Raw genomic sequence first — 12,607 nt, forward strand, 5'->3', positions numbered from 1 at the left:
CCTAACCCTAACCCTAACCCTAACCCTAACCCTAACCCTAACCCTAACCCTAACCCTAACCCTAACCCTAACCCTAACCCTAACCCTAACCCTAACCCTAACCCTAACCCTAACCCTAACCCTAACCCTAACCCTAACCCTAACCCTAACCCTAACCCTAACCCTAACTTTAATGCGTAATCTTTGACCATCTCCGAACTTGCTTATACGAACATCTGTAGGCTAATCTGTGACATAATTACGCATTCACCAACGAATTTCTTTTCTCACCCCTATAATCACAGTATAACCTTTTTTTTTCTTTTCTTCCTTTTTTTTTTTTTCTTTTTTTTTTCCTTCCCCCATGGACCACGAGGAGACAATGAGCGACACCGAATCCAAGACCAGCTTGATGACGGATCAGGAGACAATTTCAGAACTCCTGTCCAAAGTGGAGCGCCTCAAACTCCAGCTTCACAACACCAGACGCCCTGCCCTCCCCGACGTAGAAAAATATGATGGAAAAAGTGCATTCCAGCTGAAGTCTTTCATAGCAGAGCTGAAGAACAAACACGCACAGGACAGTGAAGTGCTTGGTGGTGACAAAGGTTTTGTTCATTATGCCTACAGCCGCCTGACAGGCAAGGCCAGGAACAGGGTGTCCCCCTACATTGAAACCTACCTGACAATGAAGGATGGCAAAAAGGCCCTCAAAGCCTTCTACACCCTTCTGGAGGACACCTTCTCGGATCCCAGTGCAGTGCGTCGTGCCATCCAAAGAGCCACGACCCTGTCGATGGGACAGCGTGCAGTGTCGGACTATATTGCAGAAGCTGAACTGATCTTCCTTGAGGCCAATGGCTCCAGCTGGCCTGACAATGTCAAGATCTCATACGTGGAGCAGGGGCTGTCAGCAGAGCTTGCAGACAGAATGGTATCAACAAAGGAGTACACCTCCTTCGTTGAGTACAAGAAGGACCTGCTCATGTTGGGGGCTAGCTTAGCAGCTAGAAGAAACAGAGGGTCAGGAAACCGACCTCAGCCACCTCGACCGAGCACCTGGAGTAGGAATGACAAAAGCCACACCAGAGGCGCTGGAGACCAAACCAGGTCTGCCTCTTCGTCGTCCTCCAGCCAAAAGAGAGCATGCTGGGTCCCCAAGGAAGAGATCGATAAACGCCACCAAGAAGGACGCTGCCACCGCTGTGGTGCTTCAGGGCACAAATCAGCTCAATGCCCTTACCTTCCAGCACGACCCCCAGCTGGCTCCTCAAGGCCTGTCAGAAAGGTAGAGGAAGTGAGCCCCGAGTTAGACGAGTCCTCGGATGAAGAAGACACCCCTTCGGAAAACTAGATACCTCTGTGCAAAGTCGTGTACAGAGGTCCAAGGAGGGGCCCAAACAATTCGTGTCGAACTGGGAAAAGGAGGACGAGGAACAGCCACACAAGAACCGGGCTATAGAGGTGGACATAGTTATTAATGGGAACCTCCCATCCATCGCCTTAATAGATACTGGCAGTGCCTCAACCTCTATGATCAGTGAAAGAATTGTGACAAAGAACAAGCTCCCCACGCAAAGGGCCAGGAAACCCCGTAGCCTGACCCCGTTTAACAGCACGAAGCCCACTATCTCGGATCAAATTGCCTTTTTCGAAATAGATGTAGGTGGCTTCAAAGAAAAGCACGCTGCCTGGGTTATCCCGAACCTAACAGATGAAGTTCTGATTGGATACCCATGGCTTAAGAGAAATAATGCAGTAATTGACTGCGAAAGAGATACAATCACCTTCAAAAGTAGCGACATCACAGTCTGTGGTAGAAACACCACAATGCCGGCCAAACCTCAGTTTGTGAGGAGGCTACGAACTTTCAAACAGTTGATCGAAAAAGATAGCAAAGACCACAGCATGTACGAGGCCAAAGTTTTCAGAGCTACAGTGGAAGACATCAACAAAGCCCTGGACTGCCTTTACCAAGACCAACTACCCACAGACCCATCAAAGTGGAAAAGCAAGGTACCTGCCTGGGTGTCAAACGAAAACGTTGATGCTTTCAACCCAGATGCACAATTTACCAAGCGCCTCCCTCCTCACCGTCCAGGAATGGATCACGAGATTGAGCTGTCTGTCCCAGACGATAAAGCACCATGGGGTCCTCTCTACAAGATGTCTCGCGATGAACTCCTGGTTCTTCGCCAAACGATTCTGACATTGCTACAGAAAGATTACATACGCCCAAGCAAGTCCACAGCCGCCGCGCCAATTCTATTCGTCAAGAAACCAGGTGGTGGTTTACGCTTCTGTGTGGACTACCGAGCTCTCAATGGAGTAATGATAAAGGACCGTTACCCACTTCCCAACATCACAGAGACCCTGCGCAATGTCTCAGAAGCAACCCTCTTTACGAAACTGGATGTCATCTCTGCCTTCCACAACATTCGGATTGCCAAAGGAGATGAGTGGAAAACAGCTTTCAGGACTCGCCAGGGACTTTATGAGTGGCAAGTGATGCCATTTGGACTGGCCAATGCACCTGCACACTTCCAGAGATTCATTAACAGCCTGTTGCGACCGTATCTCGATGTTTGGGCCTCTGCGTATGTCGACGATGTTCTTATCTTCACAAATGGAACCCCGGAAGATCACTACGAGAAAGTCAACACAGCCTTGACCTGTCTGCGAGAAGGAGGCCTGACTGTAGATATCAACAAGTGCGAGTTTGCAACTCAGGAAATCACGTATCTGGGATACATCCTACGACCTGGTCAAATTCTGACAGACCCAAAGAAAATCTCAGCGATCTCAGAATGGGAAACACCAAGTTCTGTACAGCATGTGAGGAAGTTTTTAGGGCTTTGCAACTTCTACCGAGGATTCATTGACAACTATTCTGAAGTCGTCATGCCACTTAACGCCCTGGTAACAACGAAGAAAACATTTTGCTGGAATGAAGCAGCAGATGAGGCATTCAGGAAACTTAAGCAAGCCTTCACCTCAGCGCCAATCCTATGTAGTCATGACCCAGAATTGACAACAATAGTGGAGGCAGATGCCTCTGGGTATGCTATGGGTGCAGCTCTCCTGCAGATTCAGCCAGATGGTTCCAAACACCCCTGTGCATATACAAGCCGAAAACTGACTGCATCGGAATGCAACTATGCCATTCATGACAAAGAACTTCTTGCAATCATTTATGCACTCAAGGAATGGCGTAGTGAACTGAAAGGTTTGAAGGATGCCTTTGAGGTGGTGTCAGACCACAAGAACCTCCTACACTTTACAAAGCTCCAACATCTGTCAGAACGTCAAGCCCGTTGGTACCTAACGTTGAGCGAGTACAATTGTTTCATCACTCACCGCCCAGGCAAGCTCTCTGCACTCCCTGACGCCTTGTCACGGCGTGACATGCCAGAAGGCCCAGACGACGGTCGATTCGAGGAACGAAAGCAACAGCTGCTACAATCCCAGAGAAACGGAGTTGATGAAGTGCTCAAAGTGAGGCGTACCGACAGCCAACTTCTGATTCCAAGCGAAACCACACCCCCAGATTCACTGCCAGAGAAAATGAAGAGCATGTGGTCCAAGGCTGTAGACAACGACAAGGATCTTGAACAAATCAGAGCCTGCCTGATGGCGAAAGACAGCCAGTGGCCAGAAGATCTCAGACACAGACTGCGTGTGGGCGTCAGTGACTGCTCCTTGGACGACAAGATGCGAGTACTGTACCGAGGCCGATTTTGGGTCCCCAATTCAGAACCCTTGAGAACAGCATTGATGCAAGACGTTCACGACTCACCTACCCTCATACACCCTGGAAAGAATGTGCTATATGCAGAACTGGCTCGTATGTTCTTTTGGCCCAACTTTGTTGCAGATGTACGACGATTTTCGAGAAATTGCCAGGTCTGTGGAAGCACAAATACTTGGCGCACTAGCAAAGAGGGCTTGTTGAAACCCCTGCCTATCCCAGATCAGCCATGGCAAGACATTGCAATCGATTTCATTGGCCCACTGCCAACAGCGAAGAAAGGCGAGGAGGAATTCACCCACATACTCACTGTGATTGACTGCATGTCGAAAGGAGTGCTCCTAATGCCAATGAAAGCACTGGATATGGAAAATGTGGCTGATGCTTTCTTCCACAACTACTACAGGCACCATGGGCTACCAAGATCCATACTTTCGGACCGAGAATTCGTCAACGCAGCTTGGAAAATGATTTGCACAGAACTTGGAGTGGAAAGGAGGTCAACAACAGCATACCACCCAGCAACTAATGGAGCTGTTGAGAGGATGAATGCTGAGGTCAAGTCTAAACTTGCTAAGCTTGGTGCCCAAGGACCACATTGGTTGAAGGCTATCCCAATGGTCGAGTTTGCTCTCAATGCAACACCAAGCAGTGCAACCCAAATATCACCATTCTTCCTCAGTCATGGCTATCACCCCAAGACAATTGACCTGGAACCCCCCAGACACTGCCACCAAACCCTGATGGCCCGCTTGGCCAAGCAAAACGGGTTTTGGACAAGTTGAGGAGTGCTCGAGATTGGGCCAAGGCAAACCTTACCATGGCTAGAGCTACTGTGGAAGAAGCCGCAAATGAGAAACGAAGGCCACACAGAGACTACCAACCAGGTGACTGGGTTTGGCTGACACTGCGAAAGGAGCATTTTGGACCAGGACTAGGACGTGGACTACAAAGCAAACATATCCGCTGCAAAGTGAAAGAAAAGGTTGGCAGTCACACTTACAAGCTGGATGTACCAGGCTCGACAGCTCATGACACCTACCATGCCGACCGACTCAGACCTGCAGCAGATGATGCTTTCCCATCCCAGACTACTCACGATGACCGTCCAGGCCCAGTGGGACATGAAGATGGTGTAGACAAATATGATGCAGAAAAGATACTGAACCAGAGGACAAGATATGGCAAGTTACAATACCGAGTCAAATGGCAAGGATGGAATCAGCCCACGTGGGAACCAGCTGAATATCTGGAGAACACCATCGCACTGGAGGAGTGGAAGGAAACTAACGCACAACAACCGGAAACGAGAAGGAGAAGAAGGAGGCAGATGTAAGGGCTGCGCCTGGAAGGACACGCTGGCCAGCCCCACTATAGAAGACCCACCCCGCAGAAGGGACTATAAGAACCTTCCTCACCAACTAGCTAGTTTAGAGTAGTTTCCCTTTCCTTTCCTCTTTAATGCGTAATCTTTGACCATCTCCGAACTTGCTTATACGAACATCTGTAGGCTAATCCGTGACACCTACCTGATGATCTCCCTTTCCCCTCTTCTTCGCCTGACTTTTGCTCTACGAGTACATACTAAGAGGCAAACAACAGCACTATCCTGCACTAGCTTGTCGTATCAAGCTTTACAATCACGCATTTCCTTGACTTCAATTGCTAGCGTCTCTTCTTGTTGGCTTTATCATTGGCACTGAACTAAACCACCATGGCCTCAACTACATCACCAACCACTGGGCAACCGTTGAGGATCCTCTGTCTTGGTATGCCACAATAACGTTGTCACGTCATGTTGTATTATCACTAACCTTTACAGATGGCGGTGGTGTCCGAGGACTTTCTAGCTTGCTAATCCTTGAGAATATCATGGAGCGCATCAGAGAACTGGAGGGGTTATCCCAAGTACCAAGCCCCTGTGATAGGTTTGACTTTATTGGTGGTGCAGGGACTGGAGGGTATGGCTTTGGTTCAAAGAACTTGTACACTGTATAGGCTTTATTAACATCTTTCGTATAGGATCATCGCCATCATGCTTGGCCGACTGAAAATGAACGTTGATGATTGCATTCAGGCTTATAAACAACTCGCTAGTTCAGCTTTCATCCCAGAGTCTGCAGCTTCTACGACATCGCCAAGTGGATTCTCAACCATGAAGCTGGAAATGGCTATCAAAAAAATGATTCACGATAATTGTAGAGAGTCACAATGTCTACAACGACGACGACGTGGGAGCAGCAACCCTACAACTAGCACTCACACATGTGATCACGATGAAATGCTGTACATGAATGAGCAAGGCACTAAAACGTAAGTTGCACGCATATATCTTGAAGCTATAGTACCTAAAATTTCGCTATATTCATCCAGTGCAGTCCTTGCCATGACTAAAGCCAACGTCGATACGCTCCCTACGATCTTCAAAACATATGGCAAATCCACACACCTCACGGAATGCAAAGTTTGGGAGGTTGCTAGAGCTACATCCGCAGCCATCGACTTCTTCGACCCGATTAAACTGGGCTGTGATGACATTGAATTCATTGATGCCAGCTATGGCTACAGTAACCCGTGTGAAGTCCTTACCATGGAGGCCAAAAACCAGTTCCCAGACAGGGAAATGTCAATCTTGAGCATCAGCACAGGCCTAGGAGATGTTGTTGAAATCAGCGATTCGAAAGATTCTGTTCTCAATGCACTACTGAAAATGGCCACTACTTCCAAATATACCGACCTAAAACTCAGAACTGCATACAGCGACACTGGAGTCTACCATAGATTCAATGTCGACAATGGCCTCAGAGACACTACAATCTCAGACTGCCATGACACGAGCAGAATCTCAGCCCACACGAATAACTACCTGCGAGAAAACACTCACGCTGTTGAGCGCTTTGTCACTGCGTTTAAAAACAGAATCTACCACAGCAAAGAGGACATGAAATGCCTGTCAGACCTTTATGTGACTGAATCCCACAAAAACAAGCAGGAAATAGAACAAAAGAAAGGGGGCTTGATCACAGACTGCTACCAATGGATTATCGACCACAAGGACTTCAAACGGTTTCTCAACGAAGATGAGTCCCAGATCCTCTGGATCAAGGGAGACCCTGGCAAGGGCAAGACAATGCTGCTTTGTGGCATCATCAATGCCTTAGCACCAGACAACTCCAGAGCCCTGTCTTACTTCTTTTGCCAGGCTACCAACGATCAGCTCAACACAGCAACCTCAGTCTTGCGAGGATTGATTCATGACCTTGCACACCATTACCCACAGCTCACCAAGTATGTGTGAGCCAAGTATGACTTGATGGGGGAAAAGCTCTTCACCCATGGCAGTGTTTGGCATGCTCTCTGTGAGATAATGACAAATATACTGAATGATCCAAGCATGGAAAATGTTATCCTGATCGTCAATGCCTTAGATGAGTGTGGTACAGATCGACAAGACCTGCTTAAATTAATTGCTAAGCCCTCATGCGCCAAGTGGATTGTGTCAAGCCACAATTGGCCAGACATCGAAGCAATCCTGAACGATGCAGAGCAGAAGGTCAAGATACATCTGGAAATAAATCAGCATTCTGTCTCTGCAGCTGTCAACTCATATGTCGAGCGCAAGGTAGATCAGCTTGCACAGCAGAAGGGATATGATGATGACACGAAAATGACTGTTCTCAAAGATTTGCAGTCAAAGGCTAACGGAACCTTTCTCTGGGTAGCTCTGGTTTGTGAAGAGCTTGCGAATATAGAAACCCAACCATGGCACATTCAGTGTGAACTAGACTCACTTCCAGCTGGACTTTATCCACTATATGGGAGGATGCTAGAACAGATCTCCAAGTCAAAACATGCAAAGATCTATGAGGAAGTTATTGCCATAGCTTTAGTTGTCTATCGACCTATCACTGTGGAAGAACTGCATAGAATTGTTACTCCCCACGGAAACCTACACAGACAGAACATACGAGATACCATCGCCTTCTGTGGGTCGTTCCTAACCATTCATAAGAATGTTGTTTCCTTTATTCACCAGTCAGCAAAGGACTACTTCTTGGAGAAGGCTTCGGACAAGATCTTACCGGATGGAATTCCACACCAACATCAGAGGATGTTTTTACGATCACTTGAAATTCTTGACCAAAGCCTACGGCGCGACATTTACGACTTGAAGGCACCAGGATGCCTAATCGACCAAGTTGTTGTCCCACAGCCTGATCCATTGACTCCTCTCCGATATCCCTGCATCTTTTGGGTTGACCACCTTTTTGACTCAGTAGACAATGGGATAGTCACAAACAAGGACAAAATCTTGGCATTCTTCGAGAAGAAGTACCTTCAGTGGCTAGAAACACTCAGTCTTTTGCGGAGAATTTCAGTTGCTGGACGAGCGATGGAACGGCTGGTGTCCTATTTAGTAAGCTACTTTGCAATGATCAGAAGTAGTATATTGAAGCAGTCACTAACATGTTGTCATAGGGGCAAGAGTTAGAGACTCTACAAAATATTGTCATAGAAAGCCGCCAATTCCTCTTCACTCATGGCGGGGTGATTGAAATTGCACCACTGCAAGTGTATGTCTCGGCCCTTGTATTTACACCAAGCGACACCTTGATACGGAAAATATTTCACCAAGAAGAGCCAACCTGGGTCGAAGTTAGGCCAGGAGTCCAAGCAAAATGGGATGCGTGCCTACAGACGCTCAAGGGCCATGACAAATACGTGACATCCGTGGTGTTCTCAAACGATGGACAACGACTGGCATCAGGATCTCGGAACAACACAGTCAAGATCTGGGATGTGACTTCTGGTGCCTGTCTGAAGACTCTCAAAGGCCATGACAAATACGTGACATCCATGGTGTTCTCAAACGATGGACAACGACTGGCATCGGGGTCTGGTGACAAGACCGTCAAGATATGGGATGCGAGTTCTGGTGTCTGTCTACAGACTCTCGTGGGCCATTCCAAGCCAGTGGTGTTCTCAAACGATGGACAACGACTGGCATCAAGTTCTGATGAAAAGCGTGTCGAGATCTGGGATATGACTTCACCTGTGTGTTTGAAAACTCTTGGGGGCCATGGCGCTGCCTTAACATCAGTGGTGTTCTCAAACGATGGGCAACGTCTAGCATCAGGGTCTTTAGACAACACAGTCAAGATTTGGGATGTGACTTCTGGTGCCTGTCTGGAGACTATCGAGCACCATCATAACTCCGTAAGATCAGTGGTGTTCTCAAAGGATGGACAACGACTGGCATCAGGGTCTAATGACAGGACAGTCAAGATCTGGGATGCGACTTCTGGTGCCTGTCTGAAGACGCTTGAGGGCCATATCAATTGGGTGAGATCAGTGGTGTTCTCAAACGATGGACAGCGGCTGGCATCAGGGTCTGAAGACAAGACAGTCAAGATCTGGGATGCCACTTCTGGTGACTGTCTGAACACTCTCAGGGGCCATGACAATCGGGTGACATCAGTGGTGATCTCAAACGATGGACAGTGGCTAGCATCAGGGTCTGATGACTGGACAGTCAAGATCTGGCATGCCACTTCTGGTGACTGTCTGAACACTCTCAGGGGCCATGCCGATTTTGTGACATCAGTGGTGTTGTCAAACGATGGACAACGACTGGCATCAGGGTCTCGGGACGAGACAGTCAAGATCTGGGATGCCACTTCTGGTGCCTGTCTGAACACGCTTAAGGGCCATGACGAATGGGTGAGATCAGCGGTGTTCTCGAACGATGGACAACGGCTGGCATCAGGGTCTAATGACAGGACAGTCAGGATCTGGGATGCCACTTCTGGTGCCTGTCTGATGACTCTTAAGGGCCATCATCATGATGTGAGATCAGTGGTGTTCTCAAACGATGGACAGCGGCTGGCATCAGGGTCTGAAGACAAGACAGTCAAGATCTGGGATGCGACGTCTGGTGCCTGTCTGAACACTCTCAACAGCCATCGGATGATAGCGAAATCAATCGTCTTCTCAAATGATAACCAACGTATGGTCTCGCGATCAGTTGATAATAAACTCCAGATCCGGGATATCACGACTTCTGCTTTTTTGCAGATTTCTGCTGGCCAAAGCGACAATCTGGCATCTGTGGTATTCTCAAACGATGGACAGCGACTGGTATCAGGGTCCAATGACAGCACAATCAAGATTTGGGATGCGACGTCTGGTTCCTGTCTGCAGACTTTAGAAGGTCATGCTCAGGCAGTAATATCGGTGGTGTTTTCACATGATGGACAGCGACTTGTGTCAGCGTCTCGGGACAAGACAGTCAAGATCTGGGATATGGCTTCTGGTGCGTGTCTTGAGACCATTGAGGCACATCATTCACTAGTAATACCACTGATGTTCTCAAGCCATCCACAACTAGCCTCGACACTAGATAACCGAGGCTTCTTCTCTCCCTCGAATTTCCGCAGCTGCAGTATTAGCAGTGATGGTGTCTGGGTTATGGAGAATCAACAAAGAATGCTTTGGCTGCCACCGTCATATCGTCCTAGCATATCTGCAGGATCACACAACATGGTTGCTTTAGGCTATGACTCTGGTCGCATCACAGTCATCGAGATCAAATCCCCTAGATAGTATACACCACTTAAAATCAAAACCCTTTGCTTTCGGGGCTAGACATAACTTCGAAGTTGAAAGGCTGCCCTTTTTTAGGTCTCTCATTGTTGCGTGGCGGCAGCAATGGACATGAGTCGTGCTTAGGTTGCTGTCGACATGTGACCACTAGGCCTTTGTAAAATTGGTCCTGAATTTGTCATGTAAAGTTGATCAACTGTTTGGTTATTGCTATCACCCTTAGTCTAAAAGCTTCACTCTCATCATGCCTTGATGGTCGGAAGCAAGCTAAATGCTAAGCGGTTCTCAGTGTAAGCAACAGGTCTAGATACATTTCCATTCATTTCTATTAGAGCTGTGAGCTTATGTCTTTAGCTTCTGATTGTTGTGATATCTTCCAGGGGCATCAAAATGCAGGATTCTCAAATGTACACGTGCGGTTGTACAGGATCACAAGTGACTTCTAAAGTGAAAAAATCTGAATTCAGTAGATTGTTCCCACAGAAATATCAAAACACCTGATAGACTGTTTGTTAGCACTACTTCCAGTCTTTCCAGCTGGCTTGCTTTCTACTTTTTCATCTTGGATTTAAACTACTTGATAACACTTGAACAAACTTGGTGCGTGTGTAACCATCAAGTTACACAGCTGATGTGCAAGCTGTTCACCACTACTTTTATCAAGATTGTATTTTTACTAATAGCAGACTACAAAGCCTAGGCAAAGCGTGTTTCTCATCTCTATTTTCCTCTGGCTCTTCATACCGTGTTCAATAACACTCGGAGCCAAAGTAACATAAAAGTCTAAGCCAAACTCGGCTGATATTTTCGGACGACGAAATGAAATTCACCCAACACAGTCTTGGGCAAACTTTGCCGAAACCTTGAGAAGCTAGCCACTTACCATTGTGGCAATGGCATTCCCGAACTTGCTTTTCATATCTGCAGTTCAATGAGAGCAAGCGACTATCCTGGGACGCAATACCAACATGCCTTGGCCAGAAAAGCTAGGAGTTGCATACCACACTAGGTCAAGCCCTATCTTCCTACTCTTAGACTCCCCACAACAACATTTTCCTACCTACTTTCTCTCCAAGGACTTCGACAGGTGAGGTTTATGTCCACAGTCGTATGGATCTATGATCACGTGATCGTTTCACACCTACATCGGCTTAGTCAGATTTTTACAGCCATCACAAATGCAGAAAAAGGATGCATGAAAGAACTCGATCAGTAGCTCGGCCATACCATATGTGTCATATAGAATACTTCTTTTAGATTCCAGAATGCAACAACAAAGGGACACAATGCTAAGCATATGCCATTCATCATCTTTCAGGCAACTATGGCACTCCTCCTCAAGGGAAAAGTGGAGTGAACTATTGCTGTCACAGAGATCGAACTGTCCTTATTTAGTTATAGTGCTCAAACACTAGGATTGAATGTGAGGGACAATGTTAAGTGTACTCTTTATGTGAATGAAAATGAAAGCCATCAAAGGGAGACAGAGCAAAGTGATGTCTAAATTCAGCTAGTATCATGCAGCTGTAGGGGAAATGAGCCATAGTGATCATAGACCTGATTCACTAGTCTACAGTCTGAAATAATGAAGCCATAGGAACCTGTAATTACAACACCTAAGGCCAAAGGACCATGCCTCTAAAGAGAGCAGTCTTGAATGGGAGTCAAGATGCCAGTCAGCTGACTTGCAAGCTGCTGAGTGGAGTCAGTTGGACAAGTGTTGCCTGGTAGCTCACCCAGACAGAACATCTGAATCAGGAAATAGTCAGAGATTTTCAGAGGTTGTATAGTCTAATGAGTGTTGGCTGGGCAGTGACTTTGCTATCAAGCAGTGCAACCAACCCCATAGCCTGTCTAAGGACAGCTGTTTAACATAAATAATACACCTTCCCTCCTCCATCTTCACTGTTCTCTTTCCCTCACTCATCACCCACTGGCAATCTTCTCTCCTACTTCTTCTTCTCTTCTCTTTCCACCAGCTCATTTCTTACTTTCCTGCCCATCAGAACCCTACCCAATCTTCACAATGGCTGCTATCAAGACCTCCACTACCCCTCCCAAGCCTTCTGAGAAGGTCAACTCCTTCCTGAGCTGCACTGTCATGTAAACAGGGCATTCCCTTAGCACAATTGGAGGTTCTAAGCTCATCTTTCATAGTAAGTGAATGCCAGTGTTGTCCTGTTTCTTCACACCATTGCTAACTTCTGTGGTTCTACCCTCACTCAACCAGAATAGCATGAGGCTTTTTGACTATTGTATTCTCTTCTTATACTGCTT

General features: G+C 47.2%; 5 protein-coding genes across 5 annotated transcripts; all 5 read left to right on the top strand.

Annotated features, from left to right (window-relative positions):
* HOO65_090001 (uncharacterized protein) lies at window positions 1–180 on the top strand (the record flags this gene model as incomplete). The annotated part of the gene is made up of 1 exon (XM_071001575.1): window positions 1–180. A coding segment is annotated over one exon (180 nt), but the record flags the coding sequence as incomplete, so codon positions are not given.
* A 181-nt stretch (window positions 181–361) lies between these two features.
* Window positions 362–1,333, top strand: HOO65_090002 (uncharacterized protein; the record flags this gene model as incomplete). The annotated part of the gene is made up of 1 exon (XM_071001576.1): window positions 362–1,333. One exon carries the CDS (start codon window positions 362–364, stop codon window positions 1,331–1,333), a length of 972 nt encoding a protein of 323 aa, XP_070855888.1.
* A 476-nt stretch (window positions 1,334–1,809) lies between these two features.
* HOO65_090003 (uncharacterized protein) lies at window positions 1,810–4,512 on the top strand (the record flags this gene model as incomplete). Its single annotated transcript, XM_071001577.1, has 1 exon — window positions 1,810–4,512. One exon carries the CDS (start codon window positions 1,810–1,812, stop codon window positions 4,510–4,512), a length of 2,703 nt encoding a protein of 900 aa, XP_070855889.1.
* A 35-nt stretch (window positions 4,513–4,547) lies between these two features.
* HOO65_090004 (Pol-like protein) lies at window positions 4,548–5,063 on the top strand (the record flags this gene model as incomplete). Its single annotated transcript, XM_071001578.1, has 1 exon — window positions 4,548–5,063. The coding sequence occupies one exon, from the start codon at window positions 4,548–4,550 to the stop codon at window positions 5,061–5,063; it is 516 nt and encodes a 171-aa protein (XP_070855890.1).
* Window positions 5,064–5,441: 378 nt separating this feature from the next.
* HOO65_090005 (Vegetative incompatibility protein HET-E-1) lies at window positions 5,442–10,330 on the top strand (the record flags this gene model as incomplete). Its single annotated transcript, XM_071004418.1, has 6 exons — window positions 5,442–5,496; window positions 5,550–5,688; window positions 5,750–6,040; window positions 6,101–7,015; window positions 7,121–8,144; window positions 8,207–10,330. The coding sequence occupies 6 exons, from the start codon at window positions 5,442–5,444 to the stop codon at window positions 10,328–10,330; spliced, it is 4,548 nt and encodes a 1,515-aa protein (XP_070855891.1).
* Between the last annotated feature and the right edge of the window lie 2,277 nt (window positions 10,331–12,607).

The sequence above is a fragment of the Ceratocystis lukuohia genome, assembly GCF_044167205.1.
Source record: "Ceratocystis lukuohia strain C4212 chromosome Unknown Supercontig9_pilon, whole genome shotgun sequence".
Classification (NCBI taxonomy): domain Eukaryota; kingdom Fungi; phylum Ascomycota; class Sordariomycetes; order Microascales; family Ceratocystidaceae; genus Ceratocystis; species Ceratocystis lukuohia.